We start from the raw sequence: 24,277 nt of genomic DNA on the forward strand, positions 1-24,277 counted from the left end.
TTAACTTAGCTTGCATTCATCTATCTAAAGGGGAGAATATTTAACATATCCAACTACCTCTGGCAATTAGATTTAATGGAAATATTCAGTGGTCCAGTAGAATTCTGTCTGAACAACTGTCAGTTAGACAACCTTATAACTGAAATATAAACTACTTATCCATGTAATAATTGGCTTTAGCTTACCTCCTTCAGCCTCAGCACAAGGGAAAATAAACACAGCGATTAGGGGCTGTTTGTGAGGACAACCAGTTACACATTTTCAAGTGTCATGAAAGCTCTCGGCTATGATGGGAGAAACTCTATAGACGAGTGCTGAGAAGACAGACATTGTTTCATAACCCCATATCGAAACCTGTTTGCGGTCTCTCCCACGTGCCTTTTGGCAAACTTCATATATGCAGAAAAAGGTTCTCTAGTGCCTGGTCTCATGAGCCAAAAATGGAACCTCTTAGCACATGTTGCATGAAACCCACAGAGCTCCCAACAATCCTTGTTTTTCTAGTTATCCCTTGGTTCGATTTTGACTTGAACATTTCCAGTAGTGTAAAATTTTCAAGTTGGGAAAACAGGATTTTTGATACTCACCGTTAAATCTGTTTCTCTGTGGTCGATAGGGGGACACAGGGACTATGGGGTTAAGCTCCACCCTCCAGGAGGCAGGACACTTATTCAAATGAAAAAAGGGGCGTGCCAGTACAGTGGCTTAACCCCAGGCTAGAGCCAATGTATTCAGTTGGTACCAAAGACCTGCTAACCAAAGAACATAAGTAATGCTCATAAAAATAAATTAACGGCAGAACAGATAACTCAGGAAGAAATTCCACACAGACCAACATGGTCAAACTCGCATAGGGCGGGAAGCCCTGTGTCCCCCTATCGACCACAGAGAAACAGATTTAACGGTGAGTATCAAAAATCCTGTTTTCTCTGTTGTCTCAAGGGGGACACAGGGACTATGGGGACCTAACAAAGCAGTCCCAGAACAGCAGGGTGGGAGCGAGAGAAAAGACACATTATTGCACCACAGAGTGCAACACCTTGCGGCCAAAAGCGGCTTCCGCAGAGGAAAACGTGTCAATTTTGTAAAATTTTGTGAAGGTGTGAGCGGAGGACCAGGTAGCCGCTCTGCAGATCTGGTCCAAAGAAGCCGAGTTGCGCCAAGCCCAGGAGGCTCCCACCGACCTCGTGGAATGGGCTCGGACGCCCTCCGGCGGAGATTTACCTTTGGCTAGGTAAGCCTGACGAATGGTCTCCCGTAACCATCGAGCAATGGAGGTCTTGGATGCTGCCAGACCGCGGCGGGCCCCAGAGGGCAGTACGAAAAGATTTTGAGACAGTCGAAAAGCCTTGGATCTCTGAATATACCAGCGAAGAGCCCGGACAACGTCCAGACCATGAAGTCTGCGTTCCTTGTCGTTCTTGGGATCCGGGCAGAGTGAGGGTAGAACGATCTCCTGATTTATGTGGAAGGATGAAACCACCTTAGGCAGAAAGGACGGTAAGGTGCGGAGCACCGCTTTGTCTTTGTGGAAGACGAGGAAGGCAGGATCGCAGGATAAGGCACCGAGTTCAGACACTCTCCGAGTTGATGATATTGCCACGAGGAAGACAACTTTCCAGGTAAGCCATTGTTCAGAGACAGTCCCGAGAGGTTCGAAGGGGGGATCCAAGAGAGCATCCAAAACAGTATTCAGGTCCCAGCCGGGGACTGGTGGACGGAATGGAGGACTGATGTGTGCTACACCCTGCAGAAAAGTGCGGACGGAATCATCCAGAGCCAAACGGTGTTGGAACAAGACAGATAGAGCAGAAACTTGAACTTTCAAGGAACTGAGCTTCAGGCCCAACTGCAGACCCCGTTGGAGAAAAGACAGCACTCTAGGGATGTTACAGTCCGTGAAGGAAAAGGGGCTGGAGATGGGAATGGCGGTGTCGTTGCACCAATTCCAATAGTTGCGCCAAACTCTGTGATAAGCTTTAGATGAAGTGGGCTTGCGTGATTGCAGCATAGTAGCAATGACATCCTCCGCTATTCCCTGTCGTTGCCAGATGGCCGCCTCAATAGCCAACCCGTCAAAACGAAGAGGCCCGGGTTGTGGTGGGAGATGGGACCCTGGCGGAGCAGATCGTGCCTGAGGGCTAAGCGAACGGGCGGTGCTATGGACATGTCCCGGAGATCCGAGAACCACGTTCTTCTGGGCCAGAATGGAGCTATGACAATGACTGTGACAGGGGACCGCTTGATCTTCTTTAGCACCCGCGGTAACATGGGAAGAGGCGGGAAGATGTAGGCCAGGTCGAACAGCCAACGTTGTGTCATGGCGTCGACTCCTGCAGCGAGAGGATCCCGGGAGCGGGCGAAGAAAGTGTTGACTTTGCGGTTGTTCCTGGAGGCCATCAGGTCGATTTGCGGATGCCCCCAACGACGAACGAGATCCGCAAAGGCTTCCGGGTGAAGCTCCCATTCCCCTGGGTCCAGGAGATTGCGGCTGAGGAAGTCTGCCCTGGTGTTGTCGACTCCCGGGATGTGAATGGCGGACAGCCTTGCCGCATTGGATTCTGCCCAACTTAGAATTTGCTGAACTTCCGCTAGCGCTGCTCTGCTGCGGGTTCCTCCCTGACGGTTTATGTATGCGACTGTGGTGGAGTTGTCGCTTTGGACTCTTATCGCTTTGGCCTGGAGAAGAGAGGACCAGTGAAGGAGCGCCAACTTTACGGCGCGGAGTTCTAGGATGTTGATAGAGAGTTTGGACTCCGCGGGAGACCACAGACCTTGTGCGGACAGGGAGTTGAATGTTGCTCCCCACCCCAGGAGACTGGCGTCGGTCGTGAGAACCGTCCAATCCGGTGTGGCCCAGGATTGACCCCTGGAAAGATTGCTCGGCTTGAGCCACCACTGAAGAGACAGCTTGGTGGAGGGTAGGAGAGTCATCTTCTGAAGGAGAGATCCGCCCTTCCAGGCAGCTAGAATGTTGGCTTGAAGGGGGCGTAGGTGAAGTTGAGCAAAGGGTACCGCCTCTATGGTGGACACCATGGATCCCAGGACTTTCATGGCCAGATGAACAGTAGGAGACTGAGAGTGCAGAAGAAGTTTGGAAAGAGAACGTATCTTCTCCTGTTTGTCGAGTGGGAGAAAGACCCGTTGTGTCAGAGTATTGAACTCGAGACCCAGGAAGGTCATCTGATGACTGGGAACAAGGTTGGATTTCTTCCAGTTGATCGTCCAACCGAATTCTTGTAGAAGGACAATCGCTCGACGGAGATCCTCTTCGCTCCTCTCTGCTGTGCTGGCCTTGAGGAGCAGATCGTCCAGATAAGGGGTCACCGAAATCCCCTGAAGCCGCAATGCCGCAGCCGTCACCGCCATGAGTTTGGTGAACACCCTGGGGGCTGATGTGAGACCGAAGGGGAGAGCCACAAACTGGAAGTGACGATTCTTGAAGGCGAATCTCAGGAACCGATGATGAGGAGGCCAAATGGGGACGTGAAGGTAAGCATCCTTGATGTCTAGAGACATCAGAAATTCCCTCGACTCCATGCCCCGAATGACTGATCGCAGGGTTTCCATTTTGAAGCGAACTGAGCGGATGTACTTGTTGAGGAATTACAGGTCCAGAACTGGCCTGAATGATCCGTCCTTCTTGGGAACAAGGAAGAGGTTGGAGTAGAAACCGGAGAAGGTCTCTGATGGGGTACCGGGACGATCACCCCACTTTGCTCCATCTTGTTGATGCAATCCAGAAAGGCCTGGGCCTTGGTGGGACTGGTTGGAATTCTGGACATGAGGAATTTTCTTGGGGGAAGGGACGAAAAGTCGAGATGATAACCCTCTGTGATGATCTCGTTGACCCAGGCGTCTGAGGAGTGTCGACTCCACACCTCCCGGAATTGCAGAAGTCTTCCCCCTATGGATTGCTGCGATTCCGGAGGGGGTGGCCCGTCAGCCTGATACGGGCTTGTCGGAGGAAGATTTGTTCTGGAATTTTGAATTCTTCCAATTTGGGCGTCCTTGTCAGAAGGTTTGGCTCGAAAATTGGAGCGTCGAGGCGGACTGTATCTTCGTGAAGAACGAGCAGATTGGCCTCGAAAAAATTTTCTTTGACGAAAGGACTGAGTAGATCTAGCTGTAGCTTGTGGGAGGAATGTGCTCTTTCCCCCAGTGGCTTGGGAAATAATTTTCTCGAGTTCCTCACCGAATAGTCTCTGTCCCTTAAAGGGTATAGAAGTTAGGGACTTCTTAGAACTGAGGTCAGCAGACCAATTCTTCAGCCAGAGGGTTCGCCTAGCGGCTACTGATAGAGCTGAAGTCCGTGCTGTGATCTGCGCGGTGTCCAGTGTGGTTTCGGACAGATAGGCCGATGCCTCAGCTATGGATTGAACAGATGAGACGAGGTCTACTCTAGGAACACCCTCCTGAATATCCGTAAGGAGGGAGTCAGCCCATGCTTGAATCGCCCTGGCTACCCAGGCCGACGCTAGAACTGGACGCAGGGTAGAACCTGCTGACGAGTAAACGGCTTTGAGAAAACCTTCGAGACGTCTGTCGGATGAGTCTTTGAATGCAGCCGCGTCTGTCACTGGAAGTGTAGTTGATTTTGACAAACGAGAGACAGGAGCATCGACTGTAGGGGGCATAGACCATTTGTCCACCAATTCCTTGGAGAAGGGATAGGATTTGGAGAATTTACGAGTGGCTTGAAATTTTCGTTCCGGAAAATTCCACTCTTCTTGTATGATAGCTAAGAGCTGATCGTGAGATGGGAAACAAACCGAGGATTTTGTGTTGTCTTTTGAACAAGCTGGAAGTTTGCGCCTGTTCCTTTGACTGAGAAACTTTTAACACCTCAGTAACACCTTTGATGATATGTTCGATATCGTGTTGGACATCGTGGCCTTTAGCCTCATCCTCAAGTTCCTCTTCATCCTCCGACGACACCTCTGAGGGGAGAAGTTCGCCCTCTGAATGGGAGGAATCCCCTCCCACAGTTGAACCATCAGAGGGAGAGTGGGTCCCTGTGCGTGGTCTGGAGGGCTCTGGTCTCTTGCGTTTTCCGCTGGACTTATGCCCCAGTCTGGTCAAAGCTTTACCCAAATTATCTGCGAGGGCAGGTAGATTTTGCAGGGAGGCCAGAGACTGTGAGAGTTGCAGAGCCCACAGAGGAGCAGGGGGTTCTGAAGATGGCCCGGCTGCGTTGTCTTGAGGAGTGTCGTCTCCTGATGGGGGGCCCGATAGTTCTGTGTGAGGGAGGTGAGAGCCCCCTGAACCAGGTACAACAGAAGCTCCCTTGGAGCAAGATCTGCAAAGGGGTTCCCCCTGTCCCCCTGGGATTTTGGATTGGCAATTCTTGCAGGCAAAATAGGTGATTTGTCCTGCTGTTGCTGGTGCTCTGCCCCCCCCCGCCCTGGGGAATAGTCCCCCAGACTTACCTTCTGCCATAAGCAGTGTCTGTGGTACCTGCTGAATAACTGGCTGTGTGCACTGGTTTTGTCCCCAAAAGTATAGGCTGCTGCAAGGGCAATGCGCTGCAAAAACGGACTCTGTAGAGGCACTAGAGAGAAGGATGCGCTCAATAGTTACTAAAGGAAAGGAGAGAAGCGTGTTGAGGAGCGCAAAATGGCCACCGCAATGGAAAGGGCGCGAGATGCGGCATGAGAGAGAGGCTTGGAACGCGGTTCCGCCCCCTCCTCACCCATGCGTTCCAGGGGAAGCGCGCTGAAGCGCTAATGGCGCCAACAGTAAGGAGACGCCTAAACAGTACCCCTGGAGCAGCGTGTTCCTAGAAGATAAACCTTCCCCACATGCAGCACAACAGCCAGAGCAGAAATAGATTGAGTAGGGGGGAGAGCAACCACAGCGTGAGGTAAAAGTAGCCTTTATACTCACATGCAGCCACACTGTAAGGCCCTCTGCTCCCCCTCAAGGAGTGCAGGCATGCCTAACCGAGTCTGTTATAGCCTATGGGCCAGGGAATGACTCCAGTGGGCCTCCCACGGAGGGGGTGTACACAACAGATACAGGTAACCCTGATTGTGGTAGCACCCCTGTCTACTTGAAGCTTGAAAACTTGGAGCTTGCAGGTTGTCCATCCTCTTAGTAAGCATGACACTTAAAAACTGAATACATTGGCTCTAGCCTGGGGTTAAGCCACAGTACTGGCACGCCCCTTTTTTCATTTGAATAAGTGTCCTGCCTCCTGGAGGGTGGAGCTTAACCCCATAGTCCCTGTGTCCCCCTTGAGACAACAGAGAAAGCAAGGCGAGTCGTTAGAGCAGCAATGTGATGTAAACTTCCCTGGGAGGTGTGGTTATTCTCTAAAGTACCAGCCTGGGGAACAAATTTATAGACTAATGGGCAGAATTATCAATGGTCGAACTTATGGGAGATTTTTAAAACTCCCATGAACTCGAAATTTGAACAATCAAAATTTATTTTAAAAAATCGAATGTTCTAAACTTGGGTGAAAAGGATCGACCCGAATTCGACTGGAGTTTTAAAAACTCGAGTTTTTTTGCCGGAAAAAAAACGAATGTCAGGAAGGCTGCGAACAACTCTAAATTGATCCCAGGACGTCTCCCATTGATTAAAACAGCAATTCAGCAGGTTTTAGGTGGTGAAGTCGAATTCGAGTTCTTAAAGAGGCAGAGTATGAGTATGATAAATCTCATCTCAAATTTTTTTAAAAACTCAAATCGAATTTTAACAACTCCCTAATCTAATTTGACCATTTCGACCATAAAAATAAAAAAACCTCGAAATTCGAATTCAAATTTTCAATTCGACCCTTGATAAATCTGCCTCTAAATTCACTGGAGGGGTGTCTAACTATTTGCCACATTCAGAAAATAGGTTTCTAAAACGGAGTCTGCCACAGATTTTTGCCAAACACGCAGGCCCGGACTGGCAATCTGTGGGTTCTGGCAAATGCCAGAGGGGCTGCTGTAAATTGCCATAGACAGTCACTATTTATTGGGCTGGTGCGGGGCTGTTTGGTTTCTCTATGCACTTGAAATGCCTGGGCCTATTTTGACTCCCATTTCGGACCAGCAAACACGTTATTATTCCTTGCATTGTTATTCTGTATTGGTTTCTGATTTTGGCAGGGTACGGGTCCCCCAATACAATTGGTATCTGTGGACACTGGGAAAGAGAAATACAAAAGTTTGGGAGGGGGTGCTGTGAGCCGTGAGTTACCAATGAGCATATCTGCGTAGAAAAATTATTTAAAATTTCTTTAAATTCCATTTCTTTTTCATTAGGAAGAAAGATCTTGAACAACAAAACAGCCCAGCTGCCTACTCAGCACCAAGAAGGACTTTTTTCCCTTACAATGCAAATTGGCTCAAGCATCGACTGTTTTGGGTCTTCCTCATAATTTGTCAGTAGAGCTCTCCAAAGTCTGGCAGGAGTCCAGGAGCCATGGTGCTAGCTTCTGGAAATACAGTAATGGTACAGGTCTAGGCAGAAAGTTTGCATTCTAGTGACACAGGTTTATGACTACAAAGCCACATCGGGGGGTGCATAAAGGTAAATTACTTTATGGAAATGATCAAAACCCTGCCTCAGTTGTTATAGTTGGAACACTAAAGGGTGGGAGCCAAAGCGGAGGCCATGGAACATCTAGTCTTTCAATGTATAATGAATTTACTGCATAAATCAGGAAATAATAAAGAGTAAATAAAAAAGCCCTAACCACAGAATGTGGGACTCTTCAACCCTAATGGCACTCATTGACTGTTTAAGGCACTCCATTAAAAGTAGATGTTGGTGCCCTTAACAAGGGCTGGAACGTATTTTTATCCTGACTCCATCCATATAATTGCTTGCCACAGTTCCGCCAGAGTGAAATTCCGCCACTCTCTATGCGTTTCTATGGGATGTAAATGCCTATTTATCAATGGCTGAAAGTGAGAATTCACTCTTTGATGCCTTCAAAAAAAAGCTCATAGAAATAAATAGAGAGGCAGAATTTCACACTGGAGAAGTCTGGCAAGCTCTGATTTCACTATATGATAAATATGGCCCAACTAGACTAGGGTTGCCAACCAGCTGGTATTTTACCGGCCTAGCTGGTAAAACACCTGCCAAGGCCGGTATTACAAATTTATCGACAATGTAGTTGCTGGTAAATTTGTAATACACCTAACAAAAGCCCGTGGCGTGCCCCCAGTTTGGTCAAAACTCACCTTTTTTGCGGCTTCTGGCCAATCGCGCGCCAATCACCCCCCCTTGATACCACAACCCGCCCCCTTTGACGTCATGGCCTCCCCCTCCACCGGCAGGTGGAAATTTTATTAAAAGGTGGCAACCCTAATCTAGACTCGAGCCTAATCCTGCTCCCTCTCTGCTTATCAGCAAGTCAGGTGCCATCTTTTCTGGAGCATAGATTAGAAATGCAGTCCAAGGAAACTCATTGCTTCATTGGATGGTGCTCAACAAATGAAGGCACATTGGGCGTTATAACTGCTGCTACTTGTCTGACTGCATGGTAAGTGGATGGAGGGGTATCTGTACAATGAAATTTAAAACATCACACAGGACATGATGTAAACAGTAACAATGCTTTATAGAAGACCGGTTCCCTATTTTGAGCATAGGGCATTTGTTAGAAAACCGAACCATACCAAATCACATGAAAACAATATTGCCATTGGTTACCATCCAGCTGAATACATTACTGAGATAAAGTGAGTGACATGCAGGGTTAGCATGAAAGTGACATCACTGAAGCACCTCAATTCCTGCGTACCCTTGGCTTCTGGCAGCAACAGCTGGGGCTTTGGCAGCTGCAACTTGGGCCACATGTCCACAATGAACATTAGAAAATAAACAAAGACATGTCTCATATTAGATCAAAATCTAGCACAAAAATAACTAACAAAGAAGATCCCACTGTGAGTGGTATAAGTGCAAAACAAGAAGGGGATACACCAAGTAATGCAATCTTAAGCTATAAGGATGAATTTGGTATATATTATTCAAGAAAACTAGGAATAAACGATAACAATGGATTTAAAAAATAACAAATGCTTAAATTTGAAGGAACGCTAAAATATAATCGCTCAGATTCACTGCAAAGGTGTCTTCATGTAGTTGTTTCAGCATTTCCTGCAGACAGGCAACGTCCCATACTTTACCAGTGAGCCCTTTCAGATACCTTCATCATAATGTGCAACATGCTTAGAAGCCCTGAATGAAACACAGAATATATTAAGAGGAAGCTCAGACGTGATGAAAAATGAACCTTATTGCTTCAAAAGATAAATACGATTCTTAACTGCGGTCTAAAACCAGGCTTATTAAAGGGGATGTATTGTCTAAAATTAAAATCCCCCTTTGCCTTTGGGGAGCGGATATAAGCCTTTTTCTAATTGCAATCCATTATTTTTTATCAGCCATCAGTTTTCATTGCGCTTCAGTTTAAAGTGGAGCACAATCCGTTCCCCCACATACCCGCTCTTTCAGCTGCGAGCAAAACCTTCAGGGCCCGTGGCCGTCTCTGCTGTTGGACACGCCCATCTCTTCTTTTGTTCCCGCCCACCTAACAATGAAAAAAAGAGTAGGCGGTCTTGTTTGCAGACAGGCACTCCCGCCATTGCTTGACTGCCTACTCATTTTTCATTGGTAGGCGGGTGGGCGGCTGATTAAAAATAATGTATTGCAATTAGAAAAAAAGGCTTATATCCGTTCCCCAAAGGCAAAGGGGATTTTAATTTTAAACAATACATCCCCTATAAGAACGTAATCTCAAAGCAGCATCTTTACCAGTATTCTATAAAGACCTGAGAGTGCTCGCTTTGGTTCTGGATATTCATGATGCTTTTTTGCTGATAGCACCCAGGCAAATAATACAGCGGATTACGAGTTGTGCCGGCTCTTCACGGATATATTTTTTCTCTCTCTCTCACCTTCTTGGTGATCGGGGACCCCATCAGCTACTTGAGGTGGTCCTCGTTCCGTCAGAGCCCATTTACTTCATTGAAATTCAATTGTTTGGCCCTAGGGCCAAACGATCGGATTAACCCGATATTGCCCTGTTTTTGGTGGGCATATCGGGATAAGATCCTCTCATTTGGCGACCTTTGCAAATGAGTGGATCGTATTGTGTATGGCCACCTCAAGTGTGCAATTAACTAGGCGGGATGCAGTACAGAGCATGTGCTCCTCTCTCCTTTGTTTGTGGGCCCTGTACTCTGCACTTGGCACACAAGAATAGAGTTTAATAAAACATTTCACTGGCTTTTTGCTGCAAAGAATTTAGCTTCCAGTTTTACCATTTGCAATTGTGTTCAAAATAAGCTTTAACAACGCTTATCAAAAAATAAAGACAGAAAAGCATAATAATAAAGAAATCTTTGACTGGGTGCCCCAATAGCACAAAATGCAATGTGTACAAGTTACCAGAGAGAACATTATTATTTGCACAAGTAGTAAGGCTTCATCCTGCAACATGTTGTGAAAATGGGATAACAGGGAGAAGCTTGTTCTGGATACCATTGATCATATTAAGTGCATAATGCAATGATAAACTGAGCACAGGGGCGTAACTATAGAGGAAGCAGACCCTGCGGCTGCAGGGGGGCCCAGGAGGTATAGGGGCCCCACGAGGCCCTAATTCATATACAATTTCAATAAATATTGGAGAAACAAGTCAACCTCTAAACATTTTGGGGGCCTGAAAAATAATTTGCTGTGGGGCCCAGTAATATCTAGTTACGCCACTGACTGAGCAAAAAAATTAATTGATGTTAAATGCTTATCCATAGCAAATCTGATTGAGCCATATATTATGATATAATGAGGGGACTTTAATGCTTTCAATATTTCAGTATCTCAGCCACTTTGCGTTCCTGAATGCACTGTGAGATTGAATCACTCCCAACAGGCATAATACATATTTTCACCAGCCTTATTTTGGTACAGTCAATAATAAAACCCTTTTGTATAATATATGATATACAAATTTGCATTAGAGTCTAGGCATATCTTGCAGGTATTTTTTCCCCCCATTATTTCTAGAACTAATTTTCTTCCATCAATCTGTGCCACATGAAAATTCATTGCAAGTCTCAAAATAAATCATTCTCTATGAAAAACATGCCAGCGCAGGTATAGGCTGGCATATATGAGCCCCTCTAACCACATCCTGCATGTATTCTCTATAGCGACAGGCCTCCTAATACAGTAAAGGTTTCAACAGACCCAGTAAAACTGGTTTTAGAAATGAACAAGTCTGCACCTGAAGAAGTATAAAAACAAAACTTAAAGAGATGCAGGAAAACTGTAATGGCACATGGGGAGTTGTTTTTCTCTGTAAAACTACTTTCTACATTTGCACTAAGCTGGCATAAATCAGAGGGAAAACCATGCATCACATTACAGAATGACTACCTATCAGGAAAACCCCAGCTCCCAATCAGTCCACATTAAGAAATTACCAGGCCCAGACTGGCAATCTATGGATTCTAGCAAGTGCCACAAGGGCTGCTGTAAGATGCCATAGACAGTCACTATATATTGGGCCTGCGAGAGGCTGTCTGGGCCTGTGTGTGCTTGAAATACCAGGGCCTTTATTGAATCCCTGCACTATGTAATACAGTATTCATTGTAGGAACCAGCACTTGTGCTTAAGCAGTCATTGCTGTATTGTTGAATATAATAAGAACTATGTAGGGTTGACAACCTTCCCTTTTTTTTTGGAAGCAGACACAGGCAGGGCAATGACGTTTATGGGTGAGGACGTCAAGGGGTGGGATAATGAAACTGTGGGGTAGGGTAATGGGGGTAACGTTCCAGCAGCAGAATTGTGTCTGGGTTTTGGGGTCCGTGACACAACCAGACCAAGTGAAAACTGCATAGGTGACAACCCATCATTTTTAATAGGGATGCACCAAATCCAGGATTCGTTCGGAATTTGGCCTTTTTCAGCAGGATTCGGCCGAATCCTTCTGCCCAGCCGAGCGGGTGGGGAGGGAAATCGCGTTATTTTTTTGTCACAAAACCAGGAAGTAAAAAATGGTTTCCCCTTCCCATCCCTAATTTGCATATGCAAATGAGGATTCAGATTCGGTTCGGTATTCGGCCGAATCTTTCACGAAGGATTCGGGAGTTCGGCCGAATCCAAAATAGTGGATTCGTTGCATCCCTAATTTTCAATAACTGAACAAAACCTAAATCCTTTGCCATTCTTTACACCTTTGAGGACATTACAATAAATACACTAAAACACATTGTCTGGTGGGTGAGAATAAAACAGAGAACTCCCTGCCAGTGGCAGATTACAGGTATACTTCTGAGGCATTGTATTAGGAATAGAAAAACATTGCAATCAAATAGTTGTATGCTTCCAAACAGTTAACTAGTACATGCTACCTGCTGATTGGTTGCTGAATAGACAGACTTATTACATTACCCCCTTGGAGTGACAGTCTTGCGAATGCTAAGGCCTCAGTCCCAGAGATGATACCCACAAAACCAGCGCCCTTGATGATACCCACAAAACCACCGCCCTACGGGTCTTAAGTGGGAACATTCTTGCTAATGTATGTATGTAGCTACTACTCTATTAAGTCTTTTTTTGCCCATCAGATGTGTGTAAGTAGCAACAGGGTCCACAAAATATAAATAATATTGATCTCAAGAGGATGACCCGGAAAATCCTCAACAAGCTTTATCATAACTAACATACAGTTTAATATAATAATAATTAATAATAACATATAGTTTGTCAAAATGAAGAAATAAAATTACCATCAGTGTCGAGTGGACAGAGAACGAAACATTCGGCAGCACATCTCCCGCTGTTTATCCATGTAATCTTGGTAACAGCTGTGAAAACGAGGGCAAAATAATAAGTATTATATAGGTGAGCACTCAGAGCACGTGCAAAACCAAGAAGGAACCCAAAAACACATATGAACAAAGCTAAAAAAAATTTTTCTATAAGATAAAGGCATGGGATCTATTACCTCAAATGCAAAAGAGTTTTGGATGAAAGAAGCACGATGTCTAAAATATACTGGAATATGTCTAAATGATGGGAAAAAAATCCCATAAGAACTGTTTTAATATTACCAAGTATTCATATAAGATCAGCTCATAACAGTAAGGCAAGGCAAGAATTAATAATTAGTCAAGAATAATAATTGTTTACTTAAACAATAAATCGATTGGTATAGTAATTCCAGAGTGCATTGTGCAATAAAACAATGGTTGTGGATTCATAGCCGGCCACGGCCTCCAATTTCTCTGGATTTTTTTTCCAAATTGCTCAAATTGTTCTGGCTTTTCCCCCCTGAATTGCTAAAAATTTTTCTAGCTAAACCCAGCACAGACCACAATAAATTCACATTGATATACAGTAGGTGTCTCAGTCTCTCCCAATGACATACAAAACCTTGACAGGTTTGAGATGGCGGACTTTCAGATTTGGATTTTTCCAGCATTGGGGTTAAATCGAATTTTTCCCTAAACATGTATAAAAATCAGTAAACATATAATATGAGGTTATTGGCTACATAAATTATTTCACCTTGATAATCTCCTCAATTCATTGTTGATATCAGGATTGAAGGGCTCCAACCTTTGAGCTTTTAACAAGAAGTTACGAGCCTTGTCATACTCCCTCATCTCCAGACATGCCTGAGATTTGAAGAAATATTCAGGTTAGCCTATAATAAGTAAACACAGGTAAATGCAGATTGTACTAAACAATTGCACTGACACATTCCCGATATTTAGAGTAACATTAGTTCCCCTTTAAAAAGCTTCATTGTGCTAAAAGGTGTCAACATGTGGAATCCATAATAAACACTGTCATAACAGCAATGGTGCTTTTTATAAAGAAGTTGCAACATTGCCATATTTTGGTTGCTGACTTAACAAAATGGACAGTCTAGGGCCTTTGTAGGTGCCCAAAACAATGCTGTGCACAATATATACAGTAAATATGACTGACTCTCATTCAGCTCCCTATGTGATCTTATTGTTAAAAGCTGAATAATTGAATCTGCCCAAGATTTGGCCTAAAGCAACAGTTTCCTTGTATGGCTAAATTCAGTGAATCTGAAGATCATATATGTTGCTTCATTTCTTCACTCTCATCTTTTTTGCATCCTCTATTTTTCTGGAGCATATTCTCTTACCTGTCCACATCGAAACAAAGCTTTTGTGTTCCTGTTATCTATAGAAAGAGCCTTCTCGCCCCACTTCAGTGCACGAGAGGGGCGCTCCAACTTTAGGTAGGTCAGTGATAAATTCAAGTCTACAAACAGTTGAGCTGCTTCCAAGAGCTTGCTTTCTTCATCACATGAAGCTTTGCAAGACAGCAATGAGGAAGCCTTAATGAAAAAGTGAATACTCAAAGTCTATAAAAGTGTTCAGACACCTTTACTTACAAACACTAACAAAATCTCAGGTAGCAGTAAATATTTAACAGTTCTTTCTGCGTTTAATTTAGAGACTTTTTATGTTTCCTTGTCAACAAAAAAAAACCCTCTTAAAACATAAACAATGATAATACCAGGGTGGAGAAAAGTAACGGATTACTTCCTGCGGAAATAATACTTTAACTTAATATGTTACAGCAACTTTTCAATTAGTCTACATTTTTATGTGTTTTTATTTAATAGTATTCAACTTAATTTTCAGATTTTTTTGAGCTTTCAATGCTATGCAGTTGTCATGGCTACTCATCCCTGGCAACCAAAATGTAAATTCCATGTAAGGCCACATTGTTTACGGTTACCTTGTATCCTTCTATAGAGGCAGCATTGTGCCCCCACTCTTGGAATACAGGAGGGGAGTTCTCCTGAGATGATATGTGGTCCTCACCATCTACATTTTGCTTATTACTGGAACTTTCGCTACTGTTACTGCTCTGGATTTCAGGAGTCAGGAACTAAACTTGTTTGGTATTAGGACACACATTGGGATTCAAATTCAATTCTATTTTCATATACATGTCTCTGTATTTTGATATATATGCCGGTTGTTCCAGCGTTCAGCTACTGACAGAGACATATGTCTTGTTACACAAATTCAGGCATATATAAAATTTGTGTTGACCTGAAGAAATAAAAACAGGAAACTTTTTTTCACTCACTATAATTTCTGTTTCCTGGTCACCTTCCATGGCAGCATTCTTCCTCTGGACCAATGGACAGGACCTCCCCCAAAGAAGTTAAAGGGTAGGCACCTCCCTACTCACTTGTCTTAATTGTAAGGGCTAGTCCACACGGGGAGATAGCGACGCGTTTGCGGTCGCGGCGACAAAGCGCCGCGACAGTCGCCGCGACCGGCGCAGGCGACAGTTTTGTATGGGCGCCTATGTAAAAACGCCTGTGCTAACCACACGAGGCGATGCGCTTTTCAACAGTCGCCTGAAAAAGCCTGGCGAGGCATTTTCAGGCGACTGTTGAAAAGCGCATCGCCTCGTGTGGTTAGCACAGGCGTTTTTACATAGGCGCCCATACAAAACTGTCGCCTGCGCCGGTCGCGGCGCTTTGTCGCCGCGAACGCAAACGCGTCGCTATCTCCCCGTGTGGACTAGCCCTAAAGCTTGTCTATATAGGGTGGGAATTCCATGGTGAATGCTGCCATGGAAGGTGACCAGGAAACAGAAATTACGGTGAGTAAAAAACTATTTCCTGTTTTGCTAGTCACCCATGACATGTATTCACCAATGGGAAGTACCAACGTTGACATCAGGGAGGGATCACCACACAAATTTGCCATGAAAGAGAAAATAAGCTTTATTCAGTAAACTGCACAACCAACTGTAAGACCTTCTTGTGAGGCAAGGACACCCAATTTATAACGTCTTATGAAAGTGTTGACTGATGAGCACCTCCCAGATCTACAGATTACTTCTGGCGATGCTTTGGCTTTCATCACCCAGGAACTCACCAATGCCCTTGTAGAATTGGCTTCCAACCCCCAGGGGAACCTTCCTGCCTGCTACATTGTAAGCCTTTGCAATTGCTGAAATAATCCATGATTTCCTTGCCACATAACGGAGGATGCACTTTTAGTGACGTCATCACAAGGTGCCTGCCAACGTCCTATGCAGAGCGGTGCCTCAGACCGCGCACCCGCCAAACCCAAAATGGGAGGTAACTGTAGGCCCGTCGACAGCTCCACCGCCAGTCCACAGCCCACCTTGGGTAACCCCACACCAGCTTCAGGACCAGCACCAGAGGGGGACAAGAGAGAGAACCCCTCCTGTTGGGAACAACTTGCCCCATGAACTTGCTTCCATCCATCCATCCATAGGCCTCCGGACAAGTGAGTAGGGGAGGTGCTGACCCTTTACCTTTTTTGGGGGAAAGTCCTGTCCTGAATGCATGCCATGGGTGACTAGGAAAAAAATATTAAATGTGTTTCCATGTGAAATGTCCTAAATATTAAACAGAACAAAATGTTGAAACATTGTCTGGCATTTGATGCACAAAACAGGAAATAGCCCAGTACTTAAAAGGTTTAACTGTTATCTGCTGTTTAGCGACCAACCCTAGGCTGAAAGATGAATACATTTTGATCTGAACAGAAAGCTAAAACAAGTTAAGAAAAATAAAAATGTAACCACAGTATTCTTCTGCCTTCAGCTATCATAGATGTATGGCTAGATAGAGCTAGGCAAATGTTAAAAATGAACAAACATACATTGGTTACATATTCACGCTGGGTTGAAAAAAAAAGACCAAAGAAGTCCATCAAGTTCAACCCCTCCAAATGAACCCAATAGCACATGCTAACACACTCACACCAACCCCTCCATACACTCACATAAACTATATATGCCAATAGCTATACTACTTGTAGATTTTAGTATCACAATAGCCTTGGATATTATTCTTGTCCAAGAAAAACATCCAAGCCCTTCTTAAAGACATTAACAGAATTAGCCATCACCCGTCAGGCATTCCAAACTTCACTGTCCTCACTGTGAAGAACCACCTACACTGCTGGTTCTTTAAAGAAGATTACAGTCTCAGAATATTATGATGTGCATCATACTAAATGATAATTTCAAGGTAAACTGCCATTTTCAGAATCATTTAATTTTATAGTGCTCAGTACAATGCAAAGAAGCAACATGATGAATCACACAAAAGCAAAACAAAATCCCTTTGTACAGCACTGACATATATTGAGGTGGGATAGCATTCAGGGCTTATGCTGAAGCATCTACATTGCTACACATAATAGTGCTGAAAACAATGCTTAGCTTGAAGCTGCACTTTGGTAAACTATAGTTTGCAGTGTTGTCAATATTGCTCCCATATATTAGAACAGAGAAGGGAAAAGTATTAATTTGCGATCACTTGACAGAGCAGACAATTCATTATAACTGTTGTGGTTACAAACAAATTACAAGCAAATTTAACTGTAATATTACAATAATATTTTTTTCCATTAATAAATACTTTTCTTTTAAACACCGTATTGAATCAATTCTGGATTTTCTCCAGAGCTGGCAGCAGGCAGCTATAAATGAGAGAAAACTTGTTATACAATTGACAAACAAGGGAGCGACATTTGAACTGGGTAATGGAACCAATGTTTAATGACCTACCCTTTTGTATCTGTCTCTAGCATCATTGAATCTGTTTCTCTTGAAAAGGTAATTCCCAAACTCTCTCTCTGTTCCAGCAATTTTGATAATCTTATCCAGAGGAAATGTTGCCTGCACTTCCTGCAAGATAAATAATTCTCATTCCTACTGAAAGAATGTTAATCTACCTGTCAGCAATACTGCTGCAGTGAAATAAACTACAATTAAAAACGCTCTTTTACCGGACTCAGGGCATAAAACAAATCAGATTCTGCTGTGTCTAGGAAGTCCAACAGTTCGATTTCAAAAAGGGCAGTGGCTGACGGTGGGATGAGAGAAGGACAGCCCAGTGTGCCGTAGGCATATTTCGGTGAGAAGAGAAACCTTGACAACTCTCCACGCTGCATTGTCAGCAGTCCAATCTCCATTCCAGCAAGAGTGATATCTGGAAAAAAAATATGCACTGCCATAAATATAATATGCCTATGGATGCTTTTCAACCGTAACATGAAATGAGAAGAGCATAAAAGACATTTTATTTATTTATTTATCGGTTCGGGCCGACTCCTGCACAAAACCTAGTACTGCCGGCTTTCGGCACTGGAATTTATAGACTTACGCCTGCCTCCGCCCCTTTTGTGACGTCACTGTGGGGCGAGGCGGGCGTCTATAATAAGACTGCAGGAGTGGGTTCGGGAGGGGGCGGGTTAGGGTCGGGTGCGGGTTCGAGAAATTCTTGACCAGCAGACCACTAATCCACAGTCAAAGCCATAGGCCAAATAAGCTTTACTCTAGGTGGCACATATTAAATTATATGTAGCAGGTCATCATCTGTGGTTACCTAGGATCTAGCCTGTTCAAATATAGAAAAAAAAACAGATTTGTAGAAAAGACAAGAACATTTTAAATCAGGTGATCTGGTATGTAACAGAAAATAACAGTGTTAGGCAAGTTAAGAAAATTGTGTTTTCATTTGGGTAATTAATCAATGACCGCTTTCCTTTAAATTAAAGAGTACGCAGATGTATATGTCAGCAGGTACAATAGACTGGGTTGCATTTAGCTTACCTTGTCCTAACTTCATCATTCTAGGGTGACGTCTGTAGCAACTTGTGTCAAATGGTTTGTCAGCATGTTCCAAGTAACCGGAATACTTCACTGAAAATACGTTAAGAACCTAAGTCTCTATAAACAGCTACACATCACATTAGCGTATACACACACACACACACACACATATATATATAATCAACAATAAAAAGAGCGTGCCTTTTTTTTCAGTGGTACCATGCTGGCTCATTTTATTTCAGTATTTATGACATTTCATGGCCACCAGAGATGATGGATATGTGCATAAGAGATAATCAGGCTACCAGACAACAGATAATCCCTTAGTATAAGGGTAGGGGCACACAAGGCGATTCGGGGAGATTTAGTCGCCTGGCGACTAATCGCCTTGACTAATCGCCTTGATCTCCCCGAACGCCTTCCCTCTGTCTTGCGCCGGCTAAAATGAAAAATCGCCTGCGCTAAAGCACATGCGGCGCTTCCTTTTCAGAAGTCGCCTCACGAGGAAACTTCCGGCGACTTCGGAATACGAATCGCCACACTAAAATCTCCTCGAATCGCCCAGTGTGCCCCTACGCTAATTGATTTTCATGCACCGGTATTCTGATTATCTATCTCACGGACCAAATATGGAATCTCTTAAATGTCCCCATTTGCCTTGTTTAGCACAACAAATAAACATTTTTTTTTAAGTTATTAAAATAATGGACAAAAAATATGTTTTGCACAAGTTCATTGCAATTGTGTTAAAAAGGCATACCCTTCTTATCAATATCACAATACGATGCATAGATCTATTATATAACAATATGCCAAAGGACCCTGTTTGTTTCTGTATGTGAAATATGGTACTGCAGGTGCTTTTTACATATTACTGTTGCATCACAGGGAACCTTCCCTCCTTTTCCAGGCCGAATCACTTCTTTCAGCACCCCTCTGTCTCCAGACACGTCTTCCATTTGCTGTGCCAGCTGATGAAATACAGACTACAATGAAAGCATACGGGTCAGTATAAGATGGTACTGCTGCAGAACAGGTGTATATAAAAAAAAAATGTGCATTTTGTTTCAATAGCTCTAATACACTTTTTATACTGCTGTGGGGCCATGGATGCAGCCACTGAGGTTGAAACTAAACTATACTGTATAACAGATAAACTGCGCAAAATACAATGGTTTCTGGCCAATGGCAGTTTCAAGAAAGTGACAAAACTCTCTGGCCAATATGACTTAGATTTTATTACTTTATTATTTGAATAAAGTGGCACAGAGCAGCAGAAAAGAATTAAGGAAGAAGACGCCAAAAGGAGTCATAATTGTGAAAAGGAGGGTGAAAAAACACTAGGGAAGCACCGAATCCAGGATTCAGTTTGGGATTCTGAATTTGCATATGTAAATTAGGGGTGGTGGAGGGAAATCGCGTGACTTTATGTCACAAAACAAGGAAGTAAAAATTTTTCCCCCTCCCACCCCTAATTTGCATATGCAAATTCGGAATCCCAAACTGAATCCTGGATTCGGTGCATCCCTAGTGTTGCAATATGCAAATTAGGCTTTGGATTCGATTCTGTATTTTGCCGAATCTTTCGAGAAGGATTTGGGGGTTCGGCCGAATCCAAAAGAGTGGATTCGGTGCATCCCTATAAAACACAGGACTTATTGCAAACAGGGCTGATGATTGTGTTTTGTATGCAGGTGGTAAAAAGCCTATTTGCTCCTTGTCCTTGCTGACTTGACTTTCGAATTTTTGTGACAAAATCTTTTCAGTGTGTGTGCTTGCCATGTTTGCCAGTGCACCAAGAAGAAGGAATGGGTGGGCTTTTCTCTGCCTGCGCAGAAAATGCAAGTGGAAAAAAGCCCATCATCAGCACCGTGTGCTAGTAGCTTAAAGGCAAAAAGAAACACACTCCTCTGTGATTAAGGTATTTAACAAAAAGGGGGAAGCAGCGAAATTCTAGAGCTCTCCTCCCACTAGAAGGGAAGAATATCATGCACTTTCCAGGTCCACTTGATTGTCCCCATATTGCTCTGGACCCTGTTAAGGCAGTTCTTATAATAGGAAAGGAGAACAGGGGTAAAACATTCAAGTAAAAGACACTAAACGCAAAAGGGAATACAAAGTACAGCCTTTAACACTGATCTAAACACCAGCAACCAAACAGAAGGCAGCCTTAACTGGTGACCTGTTGAAAGGCAAACATCGTATTGGTTGCTATGGGTATTTGCTCCAGCAGGGCATGTGTAGTGCCTTTTATTACACATGGAGATTTTATTGGGCCATTTATATGCTATGGCCAGCTTAAGGCAGAGGGTAATTAGAGACAGAGAGGAGAGTGTGGGATGGAAAGGGTAAAAGAGGACAATGAATAGAGTGAGGCCATGGATAGGTGGGGGATTCAATTGAGCAGCGGGGCAAGGAACTGTAGGGGTTAATGTGCTTTGTGGCAAATGCATTGGGAGAATGGTTGCAGGCAAAACCCACAGCCAACCTGTACCGATAAGATTTTATATAGGGTAGGGTTTTTTTTTTTTTATTAAGGGTTTGTTTCTCCTTTAAAGGCGCGCCCCTGAAATGTTACATTGCATTAAACACGCAGGGCTTGGCCCGCTTGCATTGAGTCCCGAGTGCCAGTTTTTTCTTTTCCTAAGTGTGTTAATCAAGGGTTGCCGATCCCTTTTAACTGAGCACCGGACCAATCTTGTTTTGAGAGGCCAGGGTGTGCTGGTGGGTTTTTGGAAATTGGACTGTCTAAGCTCCTTTAAGGAGTCAATTAAAGGGGTGGTTCAGCTTCAAGTTAACTTTTAGTAGTATGTTGTAGAATGGCCAGTTCTAAGCAACTTTTCAATTGGCCATCATTATTTTTTTTTAATATAGTTTTTGAATTATTTGCCCTCTTCTTCTGACTCTATGGGCAGGCCTTTGGTGCAGAAATTTTAGGGGAGTCATGCCGTCCATCCGCATAATAATATGTATTGATAACGCACATTGATAACGCACAGTTTCCCTGAGATCCCTGAAGCAAGTGAGTGTATGCGCGTGCTGGAGGTGGGTCTTGCACAAGTGGACGGAGGGCACTAGGACCATGAGGCACCTCTGAGGGGAAATCCAGTCCTGCAAATGGGGGTCACTGACCCCATCTAAAAAACAAATGCTCAGTAAGGCTACAAATGTATTGTTATTGCTACTTTTTATTAATCATCTTTCTATTCAAGCCCTCTCCTATTCATATCCCAGTCCCTTATTCAAATCAATGCATGGTTGCTAGGGATCCTAGCAACCAGATTGCTTAAAATGCAAACCGGAGAGCTGCTGATTAAAAAACAATAAAAAAACGAAAACCAATTGCAAATCTATAGCATTTAATATCAGCAGACCCGTTGATCCTCTGGTTACATGTCTGGCCCTGCTTCTACCTTATTATTACAATACCAAGAACTGTCAAAATGGAAGCAGTAATTAACCCCTAGGTTCCTGAGCACTGTTGAGACTGGATATATTACACCTGGCTTTCCATTTGCCAGGCCCGAAAAATATCGGTTGACCAATATTTATTGAAAGTGAATATGAATTAGGGCCTCATGGGACCCCCTCTATCTCCTGAACCCCCTGTACTTGCAGGGTCTGCTTTCTCTATAGTTACGGCCCTGCACAAGCCCCTTGTGTTTTATTATCATAAAGGTGGCCTAAAGGTAACAAATTATATCTGATTTAATACAGGCTAATTAACATTTAGACACACAATTTCAGCACATAACAGCCAAGTCCAACCTGCTGCAACCAGGCTCCAGCTCTAGCGTTTGTGAATAACAATCATGGGGCAGCAGGACTGAACTGTACCTTTAATATGCCATTTCCATGAGGAAAGCTGTGTTAATAATACCGTATATACTTGTGCTGTTCGAGTAACTAAGCTGATATTGTACTGACACATGGTTACACATATCCCTCACTGACACACAGGTCACTGCTGTACCAAACACTATAACATTAGCTGCTCTCACCATGATGTTTCTTCCCCTGCGGTCTGGTCTCAGTCGCCTCCCTCTGCTTGGAGCTGATCATGTGACAAGCGTGTAGCCAATCAGCATTAGCTGTATGTAACCTGGCTAGGATGGGAATTATAACAGAAGGAAGATCGGGGGCGGGAGTGTCAGTGCGTGTGCCGGCGCAGCTTTATGCTTATAAACAGCCATTTTGGGGGCTGATAGATGAATTGTTCTGTTTATGTGGAGTGGGAGTATAAACTACCAGGGAGATGCCATAAACACTTTCAGGCAGAGGGAAAACCTTTGTCATTGGCCCCTAGTTTCCCGTGGAGGGGTGGGACTGGGAGCTCCTTCAAGTTAACGTTTAGTAGTATGTCGTAGAATGGCAACTTTTCAATTGGCCATCATTATTTTTTTTTTATAATATAGTTTTTGAATTATTTGCCCTCTTCTGATTCTTCCCAGCTTTCAAACGGGCAGGCCTGGATTTGTGGTGAGGCCTGAAAGGCGGCGAAATGTTAGGGGCGTCATCAGTGGCGTAACTAGATGTTACTGGGCCCGACAGCAAATTAATTTTAGGGCCCCAAACATATCCAGAGGTTGTCCTGTTTTACCAAAATGTATTGAAATTGTATATGAATTTGAGCCTCATGGGGCCCCCTATACCTCCTGGGCCCCCTGCAGCTGCAGGGTCTGCTTCCTCTGTAGTTACGCCCCTGGGCGTCATGTCCAGGCCTGGAGATGTGGAGAGGCCACCAAGGTTCTGGGCCTAGGGCGGGAGGATTTTAGGGGGTGGTATGCTGCCCAGACACACCCACATTGGTTCAGAAACACTGCAGAGGCGCAGGAGATACGATCATTTTTTAAATTTCCTATACGCCAATCCCCATTGCTCTGGTCCTGATAAAAATTTGATTGAATAAAAGACAAATGGCCTAGGGGCGCCTGCTATGTAAATCCGAGCTGCTCATGCCCCCCATCCGCATCCTAATGTGTATTGAGAACGCTGAGATATGGCGCATGCATGCTTGGCGGCGGGGATGGTGGTTTGCGCCTTCCTACCGGCCCCCCTATGGGGTAAATTTATCAAAGAGTGAAGTAGCGCCACTAGAGTGAAATTCCGCAGCTCTCAATTCATTTCTATGGGATTTTGAAAGGCGTATTTATCAATGGGTGAAGTGAAAGTTCACCCTTTGATAAATACGCCTATAAAAATCCCATAGAAATGAATGGAGAGTGGCGGAATTTCACTCTAGTGGCGGAACTTCACTATTAACTTCACTCTTTGATAAATATACCCTTTATATTTATCTTTTTCCCTATTAATAACATTGGGATCAGCCATCATTTTATCATCATAACGGCCAGGTGGCAACCCTAGCATGGACGGCGGACACTAGGACCACGAGGCGCCTCTGGCCCTGCAAATGGGGGTCTGTCTTAAAAACAAATGCTCTGTAAGGCTACAAATATATTGTTATTGCTATTTTTTATTACTCCTCTTTGGGTAGAACTAGACAAGCGTTTTCCACGCGATTCTGCCGCATCCGACGCATTGCACCAAAATGCAGGCGTCAAGTCAGATGCGACGGAAAATAAGGTAAGAAATAGAAATGTCGCATGGTGTCGCAGTGTTGATCCGACAGGACATGACTGTCAGATACAGACG

General features: G+C 44.1%; 1 protein-coding gene across 2 annotated transcripts; it reads right to left on the reverse strand.

Annotated features, from left to right (window-relative positions):
• Nucleotides 1–8,547: 8,547 nt before the first annotated feature.
• fkbp6.L (FKBP prolyl isomerase family member 6 L homeolog) lies at nt 8,548–22,704 on the reverse strand. 2 transcript variants are annotated; one of them, NM_001091735.1, is given in 9 exon segments: nt 8,548–9,189; nt 12,751–12,828; nt 13,532–13,641; nt 14,145–14,339; nt 17,576–17,695; nt 17,797–17,999; nt 18,623–18,712; nt 19,491–19,608; nt 22,624–22,704. In NM_001091735.1, coding segments are annotated over 8 exon segments (915 nt in total). In that variant the 5' UTR covers nt 22,627–22,704; the 3' UTR covers nt 8,548–9,189; nt 12,751–12,752.
• Nucleotides 22,705–24,277: the final 1,573 nt, after the last annotated feature.

This window comes from Xenopus laevis, chromosome 2L (genome assembly GCF_017654675.1).
Source record: "Xenopus laevis strain J_2021 chromosome 2L, Xenopus_laevis_v10.1, whole genome shotgun sequence".
NCBI lineage: Eukaryota > Metazoa > Chordata > Amphibia > Anura > Pipidae > Xenopus > Xenopus laevis.

Bases quoted from the DNA above. Each gene is read 5' to 3' on its own strand.
- fkbp6.L (XM_018245003.2), bottom strand. From the start codon at position 19,581: ATGGAAGACGTGTCTGGAGACAGAGGGGTGCTGAAAGAAGTGATTCGG. The intron at 17,696-17,796 runs GTAAAAGAGCGT...TTTATCTTGCAG, and splicing joins TGTTTTATGCCCTGAGTCCG to GAAGTGCAGGCAACATTTCC. The intron at 14,340-17,575 runs GTAGGTCATTAA...TTTTTCATTAAG, and splicing joins CTAGAGACAGATACAAAAGG to GCTTCCTCATTGCTGTCTTG.